Raw genomic sequence first — 24,980 nt, 5'->3', positions numbered from 1 at the left:
CTAATTTTGGCACTTTAGATCTCAATCTTGGCTCCCTTAGGCCCCAAGAAACACCCCCAAAGGTAATAAAATAGTTGCCTATACCCCATTAGTCCTTACCTTGGCTTTACACTCACCGTCGATGCAAAGACACCTCCGTTGGACGATCCGGATTAACCCAGCCATACGTACACGAATTTGGGAGTGCACACACCTTTCTAGATCTATAAATACAACCACTCTCACATTGAGGAGGGTTACACACACACAACCCTTGCATAAGCTGGAGTTGGCCAGTGTACCTTGCTTGCTCCCCCTCTCAAGTGTTTTTAAGTTTTCTAGCCTTTGGCCTTGACTTAGCATTAGTCCATTGCTTTTCCATCACTTAAACACCACAATCCTCCATTAAAACTCCCCACCCCAAAGCCTAGAAACATCAATCCGGTAATTTCGGTGCTTGGCTGACAAAGCATTCGAGTATAAGAGACAAGAGAAGCCACAACAAGCGGCGATATTTGCTCAAGGTACAAATCTCCTGAGTTACACAAGGAAAACCTCCACGCTCTTATTTCAGTCTTCTTTCATTAGGTAGGCCCTTCGGCCTATGATATTATTCAATCTACGTTGTTTTCTTATTCTTATTATGTTTTGCATCTCCAAGAGGAGTGTGATCCTGTCTCCTTAGACGGTGATCTCACCCTGTTATTTCTTCTCTTTTTCTTCATGCTCTATCTTGTGTTGTATTTCATTTTTCAAGCATGCACCTCCATGATCCCAATCCCCCATAGTTTAAGACTCCCTCATGCACACTCACCATTGGCATATTTTTCCTGTATTATTCCCAGATTCCTCCATACATACATATTAAATTATCATCTTCGTTTATATGCATTCATCACATCATTATGCTTAGCCTAGAGTCTATCATGTTTAGGTTATTTAGGTCTTCGAGTCCTTTGTTTTACATTCTAGTGTACTAACCCTTGTCTTGCAGTCGAACCTCCAGGTATGTGTTCCCTTCACTCTCCTTGTACTTTACTTTTCTGCACTTTTACTTGCATTTACATTCTACCAAAGCATGTTATTCATTCCACAATGCCTAGCAATAGAAGACCAACGAGTCCGGGTGGACTAGGGTGCCTAATACCATCCCCAGACCATAATTTGAACTGTACCTAGACCAACGAACCATTTGTCCCCAAAAGGATGTTGCATAAGAGTCATTATATTTATAATCTTGGGCCCTAGACCCTCTTCTAGGTGGCGACTCCAACACACATTTCACCTCTCTCTTTCCCCCAAGGAGGCATGAGGTCGAGGACACGTGGCGATCCTCCTCCATAGGGTCATTGTCCTCACATAGAGTATAGCATTGTAGTAATAAGTGAGGCCCCTTGTGGGTCCATGTCTAGCCCCTAATGGGTCCTTGTCTAGCCCCAATGTGGGGCCTAGAACAAAAAAAAAAAAAAGGATCAAACTTGGCCAAATGTGAAATCTTTTGGCAAGAGTGGCAAGGAAAAGACAGAAGATTCAATAAATGTGCTACTTGGGTTAACATGTTTGATGTTGGAGAATCTTTTAACCCCCCCCTAAAAAAAATAATGGGTTGAGAAGGTCGTAAAGTTTGTCAGGTGGCCAATCGAGAGAATGCTCTACACATTAAACAATTAGACTAAGTAAATCTGCACTACAGGAATAAAGTTAATGAATGAATGGTTCAACAGTCAGGCCTACATTACAACACCAGGTCCATTAAAGTTATCCAATAGTCGAACTCAACTATTTCAGAATTTTATTTAGGGTTATTCTTTGTTATATGTGGAGCCTATAATCACTGACTTGTCTTTTATGTAAGCAAAGTTATGATGATAGGCTCGTACGAACCGTGGCTACACCAATTAAAACTTTTTTTTTAATTAAATTTTAGATTTAAATGAACTATTTAGTCATTTTGGACAAAAATTTTATCGATGATATATGCACAGACCATGGAGTCTGCTATCATATGAAATACATGCTTAATTGCCAAGTGCTAAATGTTAACAATTTAAAGATGGCATGTTCTCTTAAAAGGTTAACAAATGAAGTAGGGGAGAAGAGAGATCATTTTGATGATTTATTTTTCTTATATTTTTAATGAAAATTTATTCTTATTATTGTAATAATATGAAGATAAATTCTTCTCAAACCCCTCATTTGTCTCATTCTTAACTATTATTATTTGGAGATTCATGCCCTAATGGCAGATTACTGGACATGTTTCTATTCTCTCTGCATCACTACTTCCATTCTTTGGTTAGGACCAGAATGGGTTTCTAATTGAAAATGTCTTGTCTTAGCTGAGTGATTGTTGGATATGTTATTGGTGAAGCTTGGTCTCAGCTTAATCTATGAAAGACTGTTGATTTTTCCCCAATAAAGATGGTCCCACTCGCCGATGAGTGGGTTGTAGGGGTTGCAAGGAGCAGGCAACCCCCTTTCCAAGGGATGTAGGATGTGGAGCCTCCCGATCGAATTTTTTGGGAGCTGTTTATATTGGGAGTAACTTTGTACTTTCGGGGATTAGGGTTTCTCTATATTGTAACGTGTCAAAACGCTATATATAGGATTGATCTCGTAAGGAGATGTATGTGTGAGGGTTTTGTAATTTTTTCATCAAAATAGTGGAAGCTCTGGTTATCACTCTATTGTGGACGTAGCTCATCTTGGGCGAATTACGTTAATTTGTGTTCTGTGTGTGCGTAATCTCTTTTTTTTTTTTTTTTTTTGTTAATCGTTGATCTGCTAAATTATTAACTCTTAACAACTGGTATCAGAGTAAGGTTCAGGAAGGGGATATTAAAGGATTTTCTCTTGAGTGGGAGAGATGGTAGAAGTTGAAAAAATGATGATTGAGAATTTCAACGGAAAAAATTTTCAGTGGTAGAAGTTGCAAATGGAGGACTTCCTTTATCAGAAGGATCTATATTTACCACAGGAAGACAAAAGATCAAATGCGATGAAGGATAATGAATGAAAGATTTTGAATAGAAAGACGTTAGCTACAGAGAGATTATCTCTCACATTGCAGGTGTCCTTCATTATCTCCAAAGGGAGTACAATAGCTAATTTCATGGCAGACCTACCTAAGTTATACGAAAAAAACCCTATGCTTCTAATAAAGTTTTTCTTATGAAATTTTTTTTCAATATGATGATGGCTGAAAATGTTTCAATTGCACATCATTTAAATGAATTTAATATGGTCACTAGTCAATTAAAATCAGTGTATGCGACTTTTGATGATAAACTTAGGGCTTTGTTGTTCTTATGTTCTTTGCCAGAAAGTTAGAATAACTTAGTTATGGCAGTGAGTAATATTGTGACTGAAACCTTAGTATTCAACGATGTCATCACTTGTATACTAAGTGACGAGATGCCAAGAAAAAGTCTAGAGGTTTCATCTGGTACTGTATTGTCGATTGAAACAAGGGGTTGACAGCAAGATAGAGAAACTAGTTTAAATGGGAAAAATTCACAATCCAAAAGCATATCACAGTCGAAAGAAAGAGGAAAGGGGATCACTGATGGAAAATCAAAGACAAGTACTGGAATTGCAGCAAGATGAGACACATGATTAAAAATTATTTAGACAAGAAGAGCAAAGATGAAAAGGGTAAGCAGACGAATGATGAAGAAGCAAAAACATGATCTCTACCACTGATCAAGTACATTGTAATTTGTTTTTATCTGTATTAGTAGATGTTTAATCTGAGTTTGGTTCATAGATTATGTTGTTTTGTTTCATTGTACTTGCCATAAATATTATTTTCAAGATTATGTTCTTGGTGATTATGGACATGTAACTGTGGGAAACAGACAATAGTGTAAGGTTGTAAGAAAATGAATAATCTTATTAAAATTTTCTAATTGTGGCCACTTGAGACTACAAAAGGCACGACATGCTCCTAACTTGAAAAAGAATCTCATCTCAATAAGCAAGTTGGACAGTGAAGGGTACTTTATTGGTTTCGATAATGGCCAATGAAAGATTACAAAAGGGTTTCTGGTAGTAACCAAGGGTAATATGGTTGGTACTTTGTTCATGTTTACTAGTACTAATGACCACATTGTTTCATTAACTTCTGCAGATGGGAATACCACACTCTGATGTCACAAGCTTGGGCATTTGAGTGAGACAGACATGAAGAACCTACACTCAAGAAATCTGCGACCTGGTTTTAAGGGAATTGATTGTGAGTAATGTGAATATTGTGTGTATGGAAAACAAAAAAGCGTTAGTTTTCATAAAGGAGGGCACAAAAAGAAAACGGAAAGTTTAGAACTGATTCATTTTGATGTTTGGAGAGCAGTTCAGGCAAAATATTTTGGTACAAAATCTTACTTTGTATCATTTATCAATGATGCAACTAGAAAAACATGAATTCATGCAATTAAAAAATTTGATGTTTGTTGTTTTCAAAAAGTGGAGAGCTCTTGTAGAAATTGAAACAAGAAACAAAGTCAAGTATCTCAAGACTGACAATGGTACGGAGTACCGTGATGGAGGTTTTAAGAAATAATGTGCACTCAATGGAAGCAGAAGAATAGAAACAATCTTAGGGACACCACAACAAAATGGTGTCGTAGAGATAAGGAACGAAAACATATTGGAATGTGTAAGAGAGGATACATTTGGGGTTGCCATTGCATTTTCGAACAATTTCTGTTGACACTACAATTTTTTTGATAACTGGTTTAGATAGAAAAATAAGTGAATTATTCTTTTCTGAACTTTTGGTTGCATTGCCTATACCCATGTTAATAGAGAACATAGGAAAAAAATTGATCCTGAATCTGTTATGTATGTATTTATTGGATATGGTGGTGATGAATTCGGTTATCATTTATGGGATGATGAACCTAACAAAATCATCAGGAGCAAAGATGTTATATATTCAAGGAGTTTTGCACATACAAAAATAGCCAGCAACAAAGTGGAAAAGATGAAACAAAGTTTTTAAACTCGATGAGACTGCATGTGGGGTCGTACCTAGTGTGCAAGGAATTCTAGAAAATTCGCATGATGACTCTGAAAATTCAGATGGTGAGTCTACAAGCAGTTATGGTGATAATCTTCAAGAGTATATAAACCAGAAACTCCCATCCTAAGAATATCTTATAGGACCATTAAACCTCCTAGTAGAGATTCCCCATCTTTAAATTATGTTTTGTATATTGATTCTGATGAATCAGAATGTTTTGAAGAAGCAACATAGGATAAATTCAGAGTCAAGTGGGACCAACCATGAATAAGGAGTTGGCCCCATTGAAGCAAAAAAAAACTTAGGATTTGGTGAATTTGCCAATTGGAAAGAAAATATTGTACAACAAATGGGATACAGAGTGAAAGATGAAGTCGGGGGGAATAAAAAGGTACAAAGCAAGGCTAGTACTAAATAGTTTTACACAGAAGAAAGGTATTGATTTCCAAAAAAAAATTCTCTTGTTGTTAAGATGACTTTAATTCGTATTATGTTGAACTTGCAGGTAGCTGTAGAAGCTTTACATCTTGAGTAGTTAGATGTTAAAACTGCATTTCCCTATTGTGATTTGGATGAAAAGATCTACATGCATCAACCTGAAAGGTTTGAAGTAAAGGGTAAGGAGAAACTTTTTTGTAAATTAATTAGGAGCTTGTGTGGCCTCAAACAAACTCCAAGGCAGTGGAGTATTTAAAATTTGACAAGTTTACGCAGGACTCAAAGTTTGCAAGATGTCAGTCTGACCATTGTGTTTATTTTCAAAATTTTGAGAATAGAGATTTTATAATTCTTGCATTGTATGTAGATGATATGCATGTTGCAAGATCAAATATGCAAAAAATTAAGGATCTCAAGAGAAATCGGTTCGAAGCTTTTGACATGAAAGATTTGGGTGAGGGGAAGCAAATTATTGACATGCAAATAATGAGAGACAGATTACAGAAGAACCTTTGATTATCTCAAGAAGGCTATGTCGAGAAGATAATCAAGAGGTTTAATATGTATAAGACGAAGCCGGTAGTTACTTTATTGGCAAGTCACTTTAAACTAACTTTATACTCAAAAGGATATGTGTCCTTCAACAAAGGAGGAAAAGGAGTTCATGACAAAAGTGTCATATTCTTCAGTAGTTGGAAGTTTGATATATACAATGATAAGCATAAGACCGGATATTGCACATGCAATAGGAGTTGTCAGTGGGTACATGTAGAACCCAAAAAGGAGCATTAGAAGGAAGTTCAGTGGATACTCAAGTTTCTTAGAGGTACATCCAATTATTGTTTATATTTTGGTGGTACTAACATTGATGTGCAAGATTATGTTGACTCAGATCATTCAGGAGACAGAGAGAGTGGAAGAAGTACCACAAGATATGTTTTTACTATATGTGGAACAACAACCAACTGGATTTCAAAGTTATAGAAGGTAGTTGCTCGTTTAACAACAGAAGCAGAATATGTTGTAATTATTAAAGCTAGCAATAAGTTGATTTGGCTTCAGAGATTTATGGAAGAGTTGGCTAGAGTGTAAGAGAACAACATACTATGAAGTAACAGTCAGAATGTTATTCACCTGCATATTCAGTTGAGATATCACTTCATTCGATAAGTTTGGAGGATGGACAATTAAAATTTGACAAGATTGATGGCAGATGGCAGCAAGAATCCTGCAGATATATTAAATTGAGCCTCTGCTCAACTTTGATAGATCTTCGTGGATGATTGGTAGATGTGAGAGTGATAAGTCATGAGTTTTGAAGCTATTTCAGTGAAGTGCATATATCAATCTTCAAGTGGGAGATTGTTATTGATGAAGCCTGATCTCAGGTTAATGCAGGAAGTATTGTTCATTCATCCCCAATAACAGCAGTGAATGGGCCATGGGATTGCAAGGGGGCAGGCAGCCCATTGTCCAGGGGGTGTAGTGGGTGGAGGTCCGACCAAATTTTTTTAGTCATTTATACTAGGATAATTTTGTACTTTCAAGGATTAAGTTTCTCTATATTGTAATACATCAAAACGTTATATATAGGGTTGATTTTGCAAGGAGATGTGTACGAGAGTTTTGTAACTCCTTCATCAGAATCGTGGAAGCTTTGGTTGCTGCTCGACCATGGACGTAGCACCATCTTGGGTGAATCACATAAATCTGTGTTTTGTGTGTGTATGTGTGATCTCTTTTTCGATTTTCTTTTGTTAATTGTTGTTCTATTGAGTGGTTAATTCAGGGTAAATTATGCGACACCCCCTGGTTTTCAAACGAAAGTCAAATCACCCCCTGATTTTTTAAATACTCGATTGTCCCCCTCTAAAATAACGGTGTTAACTTAAATCAAATCAAAAAGTGAAATGACATATTTACCCCTTCAGATTTAAACAAAACAAATAAAAATTGATAATTAGGGTTTGGATAAATTACACGCCACCCCTTGGTTTTTAAACGAAACTTAGATCACCCCTTGGTTTTTGAAAAAATTCAAATCACCCCCCGATTTATACCCCCAATATGAAAAATTAGTCTCTACTGTTAGTTTTATGCTGTTAAGTGATGATGTCAACCAGTTAAATAAATTTAAATCCCTAAACTACCCTTGACCAATGTTGAAGGTGAAGGAAAAGTAGTATTGTAAATTTAATTCTAATGTTTGAGTACAAAGGTAAAATAGTTCTTTCTGAGGGGGGGGGGGGGGGGGGGGGGGGGGGGGGGGGGGGGGGGGGGGGGGGGGGGGGGGGGGGGGGGGGGGGGGGGGGGGGGGGGGGGGGGGGGGGGGGGGGGGGGGGGGGGGGGGGGGGGGGGGGGGGGGGGGGGGGGGGGGGGGGGGGGGGGGGGGGGGGGGGGGGGGGGCTTACTTTTTTTGTGGACACCAATAACTAACAGAAGAAACTAACACCGTTACTGTAGAAGGGGTAATTTGAATTTTTTTAAAAACTAGGGGTGATCTGAATTTCGTTTGAAAATCAGGGGGTGACGTGTAATTTACCCTTAGGGTTTTATTTCAATCGTTCTCCACGAATGTCCAGTGAATTGGGACTTCATAGCCTCACCACCACCACCATCGGACCTGCCGCCGGATTCTCATTCGCTCACCACCATTACCACTGGCACTACACCTCTGAAGCATTTGGTTTCTATCTCACACTTCCCAGGCTCTTCTCCTCTTTCTTTCTCTCTGCTTCTCTTCCTCATAAGTAGATCCATCTAATTCTGATCTCTTCCTCACCGTCATCGTAGGTACGAGGGCGTCAAATTCCCATTTCCATCTTTTCCTTCCAAATCCTCTTCCTCTTCTTCTTCTTCATTTCCGACGTTAAGGAACCCCAGTTTCCTGTCCTGGGTACCATTTTCTTGCCTTCTCTGCAACATACGCAGGTGGGTGTTCTCCAATTTTCGCCTGAGATGACCCTCAACGCAATTTGATACCGGAATATTCACAGAGATTTTGTTTCTACCCACATAAAAGTATTTGAGCTCCTTATAATCACCAGCAAGAACCCAAGGGGCAACGTTTTGACCAGAAAGCTTATTGTAGGAGAGATCCAGAGCCTGAAAACTGACCCAAAAACACTGGAACCGTCGATGAGGTCGACATAGTCGAAGCCGAAGACGAATCAACGTCGGAATAATCACCGGATTCTGCACATGATGACTTAGATTCTACCGTTATGCTTTCTCTATGGTTGTTCACTGCTCCCCAATTTGCCATCTGATCTTTGATTTAAGAGTTAAAAAACTATGATGGGTTGTGGGACTGGGACCTCTTTTCAACAGCCTGAATTTTAGCTTTTCTTTTGGTGCAATAATGTAAAAAATTCCAGTTGACCACCTTGATTGGAATTCAGTTGTCCATTTCTAATGAATACATGTCTCCGAGATCAAAAATGGAGGAAAAATATCTACTGATTAACAGAAATGTAGACCATTTGAAGCTTAGATATATATATAGAGAAAGGAACGGAGTGGAAGAGAGAGAAAGTGGCAGATTTGTGTTAAATAAATGGAGGTTTTTTTTGTGAAGAGGATTCATCGATTTGGTGAGGGAAATTTTTTTTATAAAAACACAAAAATATAGATATGGAAACCAACAGAGTTAGGGTTCCGGTTCTGCTGTAATTTGCAGCAGTGGACTAGTAGAAGGCAGCCTGAGAGAGAAAGAGAGAGGACTTTGCAGCGGTGGACTGGAGTTGCAGGTCATGTGAGGAAGAGAATAGATTTTGGGATTTTTAGATTCAAAGGTAAAATAGTAACTCTACATTGGGCAAGGCTAGTTTAAGAATTTAAATTTATTTAACTGGCTGGCATTATTAGTTAACAGCATAAAACTAACGGTAGGAACTAATTGTCATATTGGGGTCTAATACAGGGTGTGATTTGAATATTTTAAAAAACCAGGGAGTGATTTGAGTTTCATTTGAAAATCAGGGGATGAAGTGTAATTTACCCTAATTGTCTTAAAAGGATCCGAGAATGATGCGCAATGCATCACAAATTAGACTCTTTCTTCAGCGCCATCGGCCATCCATCATGTATCAAACAAAGCTCACTTCTAGAACTGAAATATGCAGAAAATCATTAGCACACTCCACACTAGACGAACACACCAAAGCCAGACTCTTATTTCATTATCTGAGAAAATACATATAGACATATAATATCAACTCACAAGACCCTTGAGCCTAGGCTCATCACACTGAGCATAGTAGAAGCAAACCAGTTCGCTTTCTTTAGTTACTTCAATAACACACGATATACAAGACAATATAAACTTAAACAACTGTAAATACTATGCTAAATTAAGCAGAGATGTTCACATATATGACATATCTCACTATTGCAGAACCACACATTCCTGTTCCCCAGGAACCATTTTAGTATAAGTTCCGTTCTTCATGGCATCTATTTCATTGGGACTCTGGGGTGAGCCATCATCATCTTCATCAGCCATTGTCAGGTTCAAATTTCCATTTTCATAATCTTTGCAAGCAATTCTTTCAAAGATGAGATCTTTGACCTCTTGGAACCTTTCTTCAGATAGGGATACCTCTGCAAGGAGCTTCCAAGCATTTTCCTCAGAAGCCTCCTCGTAGTCCTGCTTCCTCTTTAACACCATGTGTCCACTAATTTCCCACACTGCTGGGTTTACTTGAGTGTCCAGTAGCTCTGTACTCACTTCGCCAAGAGCCTGCTTCTCAGCGTAACACTGTTGATTTTCACAGAATGGCATGAGACAGGAAAATGAAAAATTAGATATATTTTGAAATCAAAAGCATAAGGGAGCTAAGAGAAGAAAAGATTAATTACCTGAGGGAAGAGAAAGATCCTTCTCCCAGAATCAGAGATGAGGACATTGTAAGGGATGTTGTTGTCTTGAAGGCAAATGCAGGAACCCGAGACGGCATTAGACAAGTCAAGCAGAGTATTGCCACCCTCGAAGACAAGACCCCTGACTGGATAATTCAACAGTTCAGAGATCTTCACACCACCATGGAAGGTGGTGATTTTTCGGCTGGGTGCCTTCTCAATCGGAAAGGGCATAGCTAAATAATAAGCCTGTTCATGTTTAGCGGATATCATAAAAGGGAACAAAAAGAGCTACATTGAGCTCATGGAGCCCATGAAGTTGAAAAATCTAGAGTAGAATATAAAGAATGTAAAAGCAACCTGAAAATGAAGATGATTAATGGTGGCAAAGGCACCCAAGCTGTTGTAACCCAGCCGGAAATATGGATTCTCTGCTTCCACTGCCATATGGAGAGCAAGCAAGAAGCTCTCATGATCGATCCTTTGTGGCAAACACTCGAGAATTCGAGGGATTAAAAGGACATGCCCATACTCAATAGGGCTCACCTGCAAAGTACAGGACAAGATCAAGCTACATTCAAGTTTGAAGAGGAGGTAAGTCGAGGAATCCACTTACATTGATGGCAACAACACTAGGACTGTTATCAATATCAATTGGAGCATATGGGAAGAAGTTAGCTTCATCATCCTCACTCTGTTCAAACTGGAAGAGCACTTCCTCCTGCCCAACTTTTGTGAAATTGAATTTCTTCCCATCAAATTGCTGGAGAACCTTATCAACTTGGAACTCGGTGGGTCTCTTCTTAAGATGGCGGCCTTCGTTCAATTGAGCGATGAAGCCGTACTCACCCGGTATCACCTGCACAGACATTAGTAGAAAGAATTGGGGTTGAACCCATCCCCATGGGAGAGAAATTGAAATTGCTGCAACCTGCAACCCTCGGGTCACATGTTCGATCCCCAATTACCTACAAAAATGAAACCAAAAAACGGTATCGTAAATTACATAAAAGGGGAAAGAATCCAGATGAAACCTTGGTTTCACAGGCAGTGACATCGTAGCGGAAGAGTCCTCTCTGCATGCGATCCTCCCACTGCCAATAAGAAGTAAAATTTAAGCATGATGGTTCAAGAAGAAGAAGAAGAAGATGAAGAAGATGAACAGTGAAAAAAAAAAGAATGATCTTGGAATGAAGCAGATATACCTCTCCAAGAAGGAGGGAATCCAGAAAAGCCACCGGCGGCTCTCTCTTCTCATCTCCGATCATATCCTTCTCATGAACCATCTTGTCCATGGGCTTGAAAGCGTACAGAGGGAGCTTCATGCCTGTTCCAGCCCAAATTAGTCAAGGGATGAAGAACCCAAGAGAGCTAACCCATGATAAACACCAAACAAAAGCAGAGAGAAGAAAGAAATGCAGCAGATGAAGTAGGGTCAAAATAGAAATACCTCGAACGCAACACTTGCCCAGACAATTCCGACCACAACCAGACCCCTCCGACTCCTCCTTCTGGTAATTGGAAAGCAGAGTGGGAACTCTTTTGATCTTCAACATCATGACTAATCTCTTAATCTAATCTTTCTTCTAATATGCTTAATTAGTAAAGTGTACAGTTAGAAGGAGAAAGAGAATGAAGGACGGCCGCCGCCGGCAAGAAAGAGAAGATCGGATGGGCTCCCGCCTTCGGAAGGCAGAGCACCACGTCCTCCGTGCGGCGAAGGGTTGCTAGTTTCGACTACACAACCCTTACGTCGTACAGCTTGGACATGAATGAGAGGCCGGAGAACTCTATATATAGCCGTGATGTCTACAACTCTGCAAACTGGGTTTTACCCCTTTTCCTTTGCTTTTCCTCTGCAACAATTATGATCAAGTGCATAAAGATTTAATTCCAACCCCTGAATCCCTTCCTCTATCTCCCTCTCTCTCACTCACCTTCTGCTACTGCTACAGAAACCGAAATAGATCATGAAACAAAAGAAGGAATCACTGTATCATGCAAAAAAAACCCAAAAGACCAGAACCACTCATACGATCAGGTAGGATAAGAGAAGAAACAAGCAAGCCTTCCAAGAAGAAGTCTCTCTCTCTCTCGCAGAAGATAAGCTCTGTAGGGTGACCTTGCAAGTGGGAGGAGTGAATATATAATGATGAAGCGACGAAGAAGAAATGGTGAGTTGGTGGTTAGAAAGAGTAAAACTGTAAGATCTACGGTCCAATAATTGAAAATTTGAGATCACGGAGCAGAGAAAGAGAGGTGGGGAGAGGGGAAGGGTAAAACTGATATGGTAAAAAATCAGTTTACCGGAGGTATTTTATTACCGAAACTACCCTTGTCAGATTTGTATCACGTGATTCTTGAATCGTGTCACGCATGCATTGGTTATTGCCTTGTTTTCTTCAATAAAGTCGGACTTGACTAGGAAAGGAGAGAAAGAGATTTTTTTCCTTTTTCTCTGTATTTACTCTTTTAACCTTACAGGAAAACGGCTCGAACGGCAGAGACAGCCCCAACGTGGTACGTACGGAAACGATAAGAGGTGGGGAATGGGCCAATGGGGATAAGCAAACCAGCTGATCCAAGCCGAGTAGCGACGCAAGAGTTGTGTGATTCATAAGAAAAGGGTGGTTTTTATGAATACAAATTCATGTTGGGGTATCTTTATAAAATTAATTTAAATTTGCATTAAGTAGTCATGCTACGTGGTTCTGTAACTCCCAAGCGTTTTTTTGTTTTTGGAGGGTTTAGTACCTTTCAATCTTGATAACATTGAACATAGTTAGGAAAATTTTTTTTGGTAGACACATAGTTAGAAAATTAGATTACATAAAAAAAGAAACAAGAAAAACGTGTTAAATTCATAAAGATTCGTTTAGATTTAAGAAATGACTATGCTTTTTATTCTATGCTTTTCACTCAAGCATGAAATTTACTGAGTCTAGTTTTTCTATTAGGCTTTCGTTTGAAACTAAACATAATCTTAGAATTTTTATTTTGCTGTCTTCGATACTTAGTACATTTTTTTCTTCTCTCTTGTGAACAAACCATAACCTCACTCCATCTTCACTTAGAGAAAGAATGGAAGGAAGATATTAAAAAAAGAGCAAGAGAATGCTACCTGGTCGTGTGGCCCCTGCGCTAGCATGGGAGCCAATGGGAGCATGTGCATAAGCACCATGGGCAATGAGATTTTTGTCTTTCCATGAGGGCAGGGCGATCAGTGCACTCCCACCTGTTTCAAGGCCCTGAGGCCATGCAACCAAAGAGCGTTCTCTTGCTCTTAAAAAAATTATAAAAAAGAAATAACTCGGCCTGATTAGATTTGACTCACCTAAGTTTTTTTTTTTTTTTGGGGGGGGGGGGTGGAAGAAACTTTATTGAAATCTTCTTGGACGGATACAACCAAAAACATCATAAAACATAGGTAAAACTAAAAAGAGAACGCTTAACTTAACATTTAAGACACCACATTGTTTAGGTTGGCAAATCAGTTCCTAGGTGAGAGTAGGGAATGAGAGTCCTCTCCATTTGACCAAAAAACTTTTGACAGATTCCATCCATTTCTTGATGGATTGTTGCAGGTAGTCTGAAACAAGACATGTAGTGTAATGGCATGGACAAGAGAGAGGATTGGATAAGAGTTATTTTACTTGCAGGACTCAAGAATTATATATCTTCTTCCAATTCTGCAGCTTCCCATTAATTCTTTGTTTGAGAGTGTCACAGTGTGATTTCTTGAGTTTTCCTGTGATCATTGGAATACCAATATAAATGTCTAATTCAGCAGTAGGAGTAATGTGAAAAGGTTCTGTCAACTCCCTTTTCATAGTCACAGAGACACTAGGCATCATGCTTCTTCTATGCACAAGAAGCATAGAAGAAAAGGGTGTTTTTTGTGAATACAAATTCAATTCCGAGAGTATTTATAAGATTGTATACAAATTCAATTGGGGGTGTCTTTAACTCTTTATAACATTAAATCCGTATTAAGTAGTCACGGTACGTGGTTCTGTAACTCCCACGCTTGGTAGGGGTGTCTTTAACTCTTTATAACATTAAATCCGTATTAAGAAGTCATGGTATGTGGTTCTGTAACTCCCACGCTTGGTAGGGGTGTCTTTAACTCTTTATAACATTAAATCCATATTAAGTAATCGCGGTACGTGGTTCTGTAACTCCCACGCTTGGTAGCATAGTTGGAAAATCAGGTTAAGTATAAGAACATAAAAGAGTCAAAGTCATGAAGACTCGGGTAGATTTAAGAAATGATTATACCATGTCCGAGTGAGTCCAAGTTTTCATTGATTCTAAGGTAAATTATACATCACCCCTTGGTTTTTAAACGAAACTCAAATCACCCCTTAGTTTTTGAAAATACTCATCTGCCCCCCTCTATCAGTAATGGTGTTAGTCTGCTGCTAGTTATTGGTGTGAAAGGACTATTTTACCCTTGTACTAAAATATTAAAATTAAATTTATAATATTACCCTTCAAAATCTATGTTTGGATGTCAAAGGTTTATTTAACTGGTTGACATCATCACTTAACAGCATAAAACTAACGGTAGAGATTAATTTGTCATATTGGGGTCTAATACAGGGGGTGATTGGAGTATTTTCAAAAACAGGGGATCATTTGAGTTTCGTTTGAAAACCAGGGGTGACGTGTAATTTACCCTTGATTCTATGTTTTTATCCGAGTCATGTGAAATTCACTGAGTCTAGTTTTGTTTGGGTCATATATCATTCAGACAATAAGTTTAGTCTAAAACTAAACATAATCATATAATTTTTTGTTCGTTGTCTTTGATATTCAGTACATTTTTTTCTTCTCACTTATGAAGCAATCATAACCTCACTCCATCTTCACTCAAAGAAAAAGATTGGTATAGAGAAAGCTTTTGAAGAATTCCTGGATCAATTGGACTGACAAAAGTCCACCCGATTGGGTCGAAAATATTAATTCCCCAACTCAACTTTCGATGGTCATAATTTCTCATTCGGGAATGAAGTTATGGGAGCCATAATACCTTTTTGGAAAGGGCAGCCATTGCTCTACAAGTTTTTCCAGTAAATTCATTCATATAAATAACATTTTAGAGTCAAATTCACACATTTAAGGGGTGTACATAGCCTCTGAAGTTTTGGGCAGAGAATATTAGTTTTCTATTTTATTTTTCTATATTATTTTGTTTTCAATTTTATTTAGGTTTTCTTTTCCTTCATAATCCGACTTCCTTATAAGGTTTGTTTAAATAAAATAAAATCTTCTTGAAGTTTATAACATAATTCTTTTTGTTTGTTCTTCTTCCTCCTTAGAATTAGGGCTTTCGTTAGCTTGAAGATTCGATGATTGTGAGAGCTAGAACGAGATCTAACCTATATATGTCCTAATGCGTCAGAGATGAAAAAAATATTAAAAATTTTAATAAAAAAATGAATTACCCTAACCAAATTTGACTCACCCAAGTCAATCAGATTTGAAAAAGGTATGATTTCCAACCATGCTTGGTAAGGCAAAGGAGTGAAAATGTTGAAAAGTATGCTTTTAAGGTAATATCATATGAGGATGTGTCGTATAATAATATTTTGTCATCTTTTTTTCTTTTTGGTAAAATAATAATATTTTGTCATCGAAACCCATAAAGTAAGGGGGTAAAAACTTATTATCCAATATCTTACCAAAAAAAATTTATTATCCAATAATTAATTAACCATGTGACATCGTATGGGAAAAAGCTTATCTTCTTTACCAAAAAAAAAATATATATTTTGATAAACATGGGAAAGAGCTTATCAATGATTGATTAATCATATGACATCGTATAGAAAAAAGTTTTCCCCAATCCATTTACCGTACGATCTCCCTCAACATGGTAGTTTATTGTTATTTTTCTTTCTGTTTATCAGTAGCCCATATGGATGAAATTGTTCCCTGCGTCATTGCCATTTCTGTGACATGGGAGATTCTCTCCACACTCGCACCATGGGGAATATTATTTTTGAAAAAAAAAAATCAATATATGATGAATTTTGTAGTTTTTTTTTTTTTTTTTGGGGTCATTGCTATCAGTCATTAATTAGAACCTACACACCGGGACCCCATAGGCAAAGAGGAGGGGATAAGGTGGGAAGGACAGAGAGTCAAACACCAGACCTTCGGCGTCTTGCAACCAGACTATAGCTGGCAGTGCTTATTGAGCTTCAAGCTCATTCTCGAACCATGTAGTTAAGATGGCCTGGGGTTTTTGATGACCATTATGTTTATACCGGGCATAGTTACCGCTTAAGACTTGGGCCATACTACCTTCGCTTTAAGGAATGAGAAATTTAATTTGTGGTTGACCATATGGTCCTTGTATTTTCTTTTTCTTTTTCTCTTGTCTAAGACTTTTGTGATGCTTCTTAATTTCTCGCTAATTGGTTTGTCTGTTGTCTATTAGCTTTGAATATTTTCTCTTTTAATAAATTAGTTTAGGGAAAAAGAACGTTGCTTGATCATGTGGTTCTTGCGCTTAAACATAGGAGTGTGTGAATTTACTGTCCCACACCCTACGAAATTAATATATATATATATATATATATATATATATATATATATATATATATATATATATCCATGGTGATACCCCTATGTGCATTCTCATTAGCCCCTGTGTTGGTGCAAGGGCTACACGACCAAGCAGGGATCTCTTATCCATTATTTTATTCACCCAAAAAAAAAAAAAAAAAAAAAAAGATGGACCATAAAAGTTGACACATGATTCCGTCCAAACAATGATTTATCTATCCAATAGTTAGGCTGACTTAATTAGTCGGTCACACGGCCAAAGACCATGGCCAATGGAGAAAAGTTCACCATTGATCATGGATAAATTTTTTGTTTTCCAATATTGAATATTGCAAAAGGTTTTTTCACATGGCCATTCAAGATAGAAGCTCTTTAATGGGCACATTTAGTTTTGCCATGTGAAAGAATGATCTGACAAATCTATCATAGTGTTTTTAGGGAATGGTCTGAGTAGGACACAAGCCAAATTTCAGCCTCAAATTTAATCATTAACCCTTCTACCTAATATCATACTCTCCTAAGTATCTTCATGCAGGTATTCCAACTACTATTGATTAAACTCTCTTAAATTATGTTTTGTTTTGCTACTTGGTAAATTTTGTTTGTTTTGAAACTTGAAATGTGAACAAGGGACCTTAGGATTTACTTATCCACAAAAATACAATCTAATTTGACCTATCACGTGGTAGATCTATGTGCCCTTTAAGAATATTGATTCCTTAACATCCATGTAAGAAAACCAAGTCCTTCATATGTTATATGAAAAAAAGATTACCACGATGCTAGTGTACAAATTCATGTCCTTGACCACTCACATCCCACATATGGACTCCACACTCTCTTGTCATTAAACCCTTACTACACGATTCAATTTCCCACCCCTTTATTAATAGGAAACTATACATTGACATCGTAAAGATCAGTCTCATAGGGGTTGATTGGATCAAAGGCATCTATTAGAGATAATAAGGCTGTAAGATAAATCATAGTACAAGCAAAGAGAACATCACTACCTAAATCTATTAGGGAAGAAGGTTCCCCACGATGAAGTATGGGAAGGAATCTCCACATGATACCAATAGATATTTTGAAAAAGTATCATCCATGTGGGACTCGGATATTTAAAATAGGAGAGAGAAAACAATAAAAAAAAATTATATGAAAAAAGAAATCAATTATACTTTGGCATCATGAGAAAATAATGAAAATATTTACTTGATGAATGTAGACTAAAAGTCAATCAAAGCAAGGTTGATACAAAGTTTGAAGAAAAATAAAATTGTTGAGTTCTCTATTCATTAATTAGGAGGGAAAAAACTACTTGAATGACCCACTTGGATAAACTTATTGAAGTGGTCCATATTTTGTCACATGGAAAATTGGATGGGCCCTGTGGAGATATAGACCTTAAGGTTCCATGTTCATATGTAAACTCTTATCTCAAACAAAGCTTTCCAAGTGATAAATTTGAAGCTTGAAAATTCAAGATTGTAGGATATTGCACAATAGCTGTTGGAATATCGTAAAAATGCACGGACGTGCATGGGGATACAAGTTAATACATAGGAGGATATTTGATTGAATTAGGATATGAATTGGATTCATGACTAATCCAAAACATATACTCATGTCCAACGTTGATTTATGTATCTCTCTCTCTCTCTCTCTCTCTCTCTCTCTCTCTCTCTCTCTTCAAATTGAATTTTTTGTTTTTCTTGACATCCAAACATAGCCTAAGACTTCCTCGTTGCAAGGGAAATAAAGGAAGTGGAAGTGAAATCAAACCAAAACTTAAATAGAATTTTTTGAAATCATTATTGACATGGCTATGTGATTGACTCCAAAACATTCTAAATCTGGTTATCAAATTTTACTCTTTTTTTTTTCAGTAAGAAGAAAAATATAAAGATTATATTTGAAAATTATCATTATCATTTTTAATATTAAGATAAAAATCACAAAATCATGATTATAAGAATTTCTTTTTCTTTTTCAAACTTATTTCACTTCTCTTCGCATCTCTGTGCGAATTGAGTCTAATTTTTAATAGGGTAAGTATTTCCTTTATAATTCACCTTCATAAGCTTGTCAGGGTAACCAAAATATCTACCACGTAACGGATTAGATGTGATCCAAATTTTAGAAAGGATAGTTAGGCCCCAAAGTCCCTTATTCACATGTAAAATTCAGTCAAAGCCCATAAGCTTATAGGCATGTTCGTTGTGGGTTTCACCAATACTTTAATTATCTGCCCCCTACAAACTATCACTACAACAAAATTGACACAACTTGAGAAAAATGTATGAAAATCACCGGTTTTACATGGAAACCAACTTACTCGTATGGCCATTAGCAAGGATTTTAAACTCGAAATTAGGGATCAAATCAGTCCCTTCTTATTCCAATAGGTTATGGATCAGAAATAATCCCACAAATCCTAGAATCGGTTCCTTAAATTTGAAACCCAGCGATCAAATCTAAAAAAGAAAACCCTAGAATTGGCCGCTTTAGAACGGTCAAGATCGAGATTGGTCACGGCCTATTCTAATTCGAATTGCCCAATCCAATTTTGATTTTTAACAGTGCCATGTAGGGTGAGGAGGGAAGGTTTAGGTACCCAGGTTCTTAAAATCTCATCCCCATACTACACCAGTTTAAACTGCCGCATTACTTACTCCTTTGTAATTACAAAAAAAGAAAAAAAGATCTCATATCACCATGGTACTGTTGACGTCTTTTACATGAGTTTTTTTTTCATACCCTATTGCGATCTAGTGGTTGCGGGTTTAAGTTGGGAAGCAGCCTCTTCGCAAATGGGGGTAAGGTTGCATACATCATGACCCTTCCCAAACTTCATAGGCAGGGCCCCATTCATTGGATATGCCCTTATTTCTCTCTTGTCCTAAAAAAACCATTGGTGGGTTATGTATAAATAATATTGGGTAAAAAGAAGGTTGTCAGGCTACGTGGTGACCGGGCACAGACACAAGAAAGATGAAATGATCAACCCACCCATGTTGGATGTCCTTGTTTGCACTCTCGTTAACCATCACGCTAGTACAAGGTTCCCCCTCCCATAACAATGATAAGTTTCGGTGGGGGAGTGTGGCCCCTACGTGCATGTGAGGGCCAATGGGAGCACATGCAGAAGCATCAATACAAGTGGCGAATCCACTTTTTATGAGAGACAGGGTAGTCATACCCCCCCCCTCCATGTTTGGGAGTAGCGCGCACTCCCTCACAAAGTTCTTTTAATTTCCTTATTAATATCCGTAAACAGAGGGGGCGTGGGAGATTCTCACTCTAGTGTAGTGGGAAACCTTGTTACTTTTAAAATCATCTGCTACTAGGAATGTCGGTTTGGATCGATTTTCAATTCGATTCAATTTCAATCGATTCAGACTTAGTTTCGCAGGTTCGGACTAGGTCTTGACACCTCTATGTTACGTGTACGAGAAAGACTGGATAAGTAGTAGTTATTATTTATTTAAAATATGTAGTTATTGTATTTAAATTGTGTAGTTTTAAAAATTGAAATAATTACAACGGGAGTTATTGTTCGGGAATAGTGATATACATGAGAAGAAGTTGTAGGAGTTAAGAGAGGAGTTAAAAGAGTTTGATAATTACTTTGTAACTTATTTAATAGAAGGAGATGGGGAAATAGGACAAGATGGGGTTTTCAGTAAAACCCCAAAACATCTATTCCTATTATAGTTTTGTTTCTCATCTCTTTCCCTCCATATTATTTCTCTCTTTATTTATCTTATTTTTAGATTATTTATCTGATAACACCCTATCTGCCTACTATTTAGGTGGGGCTAAATTTGAACGCGAAAGAAGCAATGGAAACAGGAAGGAATAAATTCCACTTGCAATTTGCAAATGATTATGATTACTTATGAAAAGTTAGAAAGGATAGAAATGTGGTGGTTGGTTGGTGGAAACTTGGAAGCTGAAATCCAAGGAAGAGGAGGAGGAGAGTGAGTGAGTGAGTGAGTGAGTGAGTGCGTGCGTGGCTTTAGTGGCTTGCGAGTTGGAAAAGCCTTTAAAATCTCCAGCTTCTGAGGACTTGACGGATCTCTTCCGTCCGTAAAGGCTACGACGTCAGCAAGGTGGGCCTGCTGTGTGCCGGTGGACCCCGCAGGAAACACATGTGTTATTGTGTAATTTATGTCGGTTGGCAAATACTTGGCTTTGAGTGCTTGACGAAGACGAATGAATTGAATGTTTTTCAAATATAATAATATCAGGGAGACACCATGTGTGGATTGTCACTTTCCACCTTCATAGATTCCCCCCGTGCCCATTATCAGAAAAAAAAATTTTTCCTCTTTCACACCTATTATAAAAAATAAATAAATAAAATTCCCTTTTCACACCCATTACAAAAAGAAAATCCCCTTTCACACCCACTAAAAAAAACATAAATGCCCTCAGACCCATTACCAACAAAAAATAAAAGATTCCACTCACCCCCTCATTATGCCAAAAAACAGAAAAGTGTGTTGGAGTCTATCAAAGCTGGTCCCCCAACCCTATGGCTTAACATGGAATCTGATTTGAAAGCAGATAGATTCAGGACCACATCAAGACCTGATCCTGCTTTAATAGAGGGTTAGTATAGTTATTGGCCAAGAATAAGCTTAAATATTTAATCCATATCCATATGAAAATTTTCATTAAAAAAAAATTAGAAAAATGGTAATTATCCATGTAAACAGTATAAGGAAACACCTATACAAATAGGAAGAAAAAAACTCTATTTAGTATCGTAGGTGGCGCATTTTCCACATAAACAGTATTCTTACTGTCAAATTAGGACTATCCATTTAAGAGTTAAGACCCTTGATATAATTAAGACAATACAAGAAGACTGATTGAATGAAATAAGTATTCCATTTGTATATGAATTTTACTTTTATAGGTAATCGGTTGATATAATTAAGGTTTACTATAACAAAATTTTGATTTAATTATGTCAAGATTCTCTCCCATGAAATTAAGGTAATAAAAAATAGACCAATTGAATTAAACAAGGTAGATACTTGCTCTCTCTCTCTCTCTTTTGCTTGCGGATTCCACAAACTAATGGAGAGTTGAAGGTGAGTAAACTAGACTATAGTTTACTCTTATTATGTTGTAGGCAAACTCCCAAGTGAGTAAATAAATATAGGACATGATGTTTTTTGTTTTGGTCAAACGACTCCGCTAGAAACCGAAAGGAAGGAGAGGGAGAAAATATCTACCTTATTTAATTCAATTAGTCTTTTTTTATTACCTTAATTTTATGGCAGAGAACCTTGACATAATTAAATCAAACTTTTTTTAATAGTAAACCTTAATTATATCAACTGGATATCTGTACAAGTAACATTCATATACAAATGGAATACTTATTTCATTCAATCAATCTTTTTTTATTGTCTTAATTATATCAAGCGTCTTAAATGGATAATCCTAATCTGACGGAAAGAAGACTGCCTACATGGAAAATGCGCCATCTACACAATCAAGAAGAGATCTTTCTCCCATATAAATAATAAAGGGAAACAAATATACAAGTTTTCCTTTTTTTTATAATTTAAATCATTTGTTTCCAATCAAAGTTGGGAGAGTATATAGTAATATCTCAAGTACTAACATATATACATGGACACACATAGGATATGTCTTAATACAAAAAAGAGTGTTTGATTGAAGTAGACTCTAAAATTTGGTACGTGACTAATCTAGAACATGTCCTTTCTATCCAACAGTATCTGTTCATATGATAGAATAGATGCATTGTGACATTTGAAAAAATAACCAATTTTTAAGATAGGAATTTTTCTTGAGTGGAGAGAATTCACTGGGGTGTCATTATTCATTCTTTCTTTCATTGCACAAAGTCGAAATGTCCTTGACACTATTCTAAGAATCCCATCCAACCACTAGAACCCATATTTTAAGACTTAAGAGAGGGAGAAGGTTCTCTCAACAAATGACAAAGTGGGTACACCCATGAGGTGTGACAAAATGGTATACCAAACTGGAAGGCAGCAAAGCCATTTCATGTGAGGAAAAGAGAGATAGACACAAAGGTGCTAGCATACCCTACTCCGGTGGTTCAGAGACCTTTCTCCCATTAAGAGATTATCTCTTTACTATGGATGAAGAAAAACCATCCAAATTTCTATTTAGGATCCATTAAATTCTTTTGTGGTAATTTTTTTTTTCCTAAACTTCTATATTAAGAACCTAGTTGTCACGGGAAATGTGAATATAGTCATTCCAATTATTGGAAATCTAGGGATAATTGTATAGATTAGTCATGTGCCCTGTTGACATTTTATTTTATATAATTATCCTTTGTTCATTTTGTTCCCAATTATCTTTTGGAGGCCTTCTTTCCCCCCTACATTCTCACAACTTTACTTTGCCACTTAATGAAGTCCAATCAACCTAAAACTTCACATTTGACTAGTTTTATCCAATTAACTATGTTGTTTAAGAAAATCTCTCTTTTATTTTATTTTTTTTATTTGATAGTTATCTATGTAATAATGGAATGTGGTGTTTCTAAAAATCACAAGATAACCTTGAACCATCAATTTTTATTTATTTATTTTTTTTAAATCTAACTTGTATGTTCCTACTTAGAGGTGGTAAAGTGCACAATAATATCAAGAGTACTGTCGCATATGCATGGATATATAAGGATGTATATGAATATAAAAAGGTATATTTGATTGAATTAGACTTTGAAATTTGACACATCGCTAATCTAGACCATGCCCTCTCTAGCCAACAGTTGTAATTGATATATCATCTTTCCACGTGGTAGAATAGACGTCTTGTAACATTTGAAAAAAGTAATAAATTTTTGTGACAATAATAAGTCACCATATATTTTCAATGCTTCCATAAGTTTTTTATAATTTCTCTATTAGTCCTATAGATATATCCAATACTTGAAACTTCTACCAAAACATAAAAAATGATGGGTGCACCTTGTCACAACTTGGTGAAGTAAGAAATGGCAGCCTTCTTCAATTGTCCCTTCTTTCATTCTCAAATATTATCAAGTCAGAAGTAAAGAAAAGAATTTTCAAAATAAGAGTTGTCATTGTCCATGTGAAATGATAGGATTTACATTTATTAAAAAGAAATTATTATAAAACACTAAAAGTACAATAAGATTAGATTATAACAAGATTTTTCAAAAAAAAATACAAAAAAATTCTGTGGAAACATCTCCAATCTGTGCTGGGTTACTGATCTATTTAGCTTTTAGCAATACATGGCAAGTAATTTATAGAAGGGACCTACAATTTGTTCATTTTAGACTACAAGTCATAAATTAACCTTATCAATCACCTCTCTTTTGTTATCAAAGTGAAATGACTCAGTACAAGCAAGCAAAGGAAACTTCTAGGATTTTACTACTTCATGCTTGATTTTGATCTGGTGTGGTTTTTCCAATTTAAAGTGAACACGTACTAGAACGTGGGATGAAATTCATAAAAAATGAATACTGTAGCTTGAGAGGAATTAGGAGCACCCACGTTTTGCTTGTTGCTTTTTTGGCTATAGAGTTTCAAAATTTCCATTACTAGATAGACAACCCCTAACATTCATAAGATAATAACTAACCCAATAAGAACAAAGAAGACATCAAGGAAAGGGTGGGTTTCTTGTGAAAGAGACATTCTTCTTTTCTTCCTTTCTTCACTATTTTCGAGTAGGATTTTGTATCTTTCACACATTCTAACTATGCTTTTTTATGGTAATTTATGCTTTCAATGGGAATTACTAAAAAATGAGTTTAAAGTTATGGGAAAAAGAAGTCTGATGGGAAGTGTGGCCTACGCCAATACTCCCATGAGTCTTTCTCTCTCCTCCCCATATGAAAAGACACATCTGCCCCCTTATTTTGAGGAGGAAAGATATAGACACGAATTTGGCTCTCCTCCAACCGTGAAGAGAGTTGGAGGATCCAACCTAGCAAAAATAGGGGTGTTTGGGTCATTTCACAGGTGAGCCCCCCCCCCCCCCCTCCAATGAAATGATCCAAACCCCCCCTGTTTTTTGCTAGGCTGGATCCTCTAACTCCCGCAACAACTGG

General features: G+C 37.0%; 1 protein-coding gene across 2 annotated transcripts; it reads right to left on the bottom strand.

The window, feature by feature from the left end:
• Positions 1–618: 618 nt before the first annotated feature.
• On the bottom strand, positions 619–12,244 carry LOC122644116 (GDP-L-galactose phosphorylase 2-like). 2 transcript variants are annotated; one of them, XM_043837719.1, is made up of 8 exons: positions 11,751–12,244; positions 11,506–11,627; positions 11,335–11,394; positions 10,917–11,159; positions 10,661–10,846; positions 10,301–10,549; positions 9,820–10,199; positions 619–633 (listed from the first exon to the last, which is right to left on the bottom strand). In XM_043837719.1, exons 1-7 carry the CDS (start codon positions 11,857–11,859, stop codon positions 9,828–9,830), a joined length of 1,341 nt encoding a protein of 446 aa, XP_043693654.1. In that variant the 5' UTR covers positions 11,860–12,244; the 3' UTR covers positions 619–633; positions 9,820–9,827. The 2 variants fall into 2 exon arrangements, with proteins under 2 accessions (XP_043693654.1, XP_043693653.1); XM_043837718.1 differs by lacking the exon at positions 619–633 and having other exon boundaries at positions 9,548–10,199.
• Between the last annotated feature and the right edge of the window lie 12,736 nt (positions 12,245–24,980).

Source organism: Telopea speciosissima, chromosome 10 (assembly GCF_018873765.1).
Source record: "Telopea speciosissima isolate NSW1024214 ecotype Mountain lineage chromosome 10, Tspe_v1, whole genome shotgun sequence".
In the NCBI taxonomy this organism is placed as follows: Eukaryota; Viridiplantae; Streptophyta; class Magnoliopsida; order Proteales; family Proteaceae; genus Telopea; species Telopea speciosissima.
The sequence above is the reverse complement of the archived record's forward strand: the minus strand, read 5'-3'. Positions and strand labels throughout refer to the sequence as shown.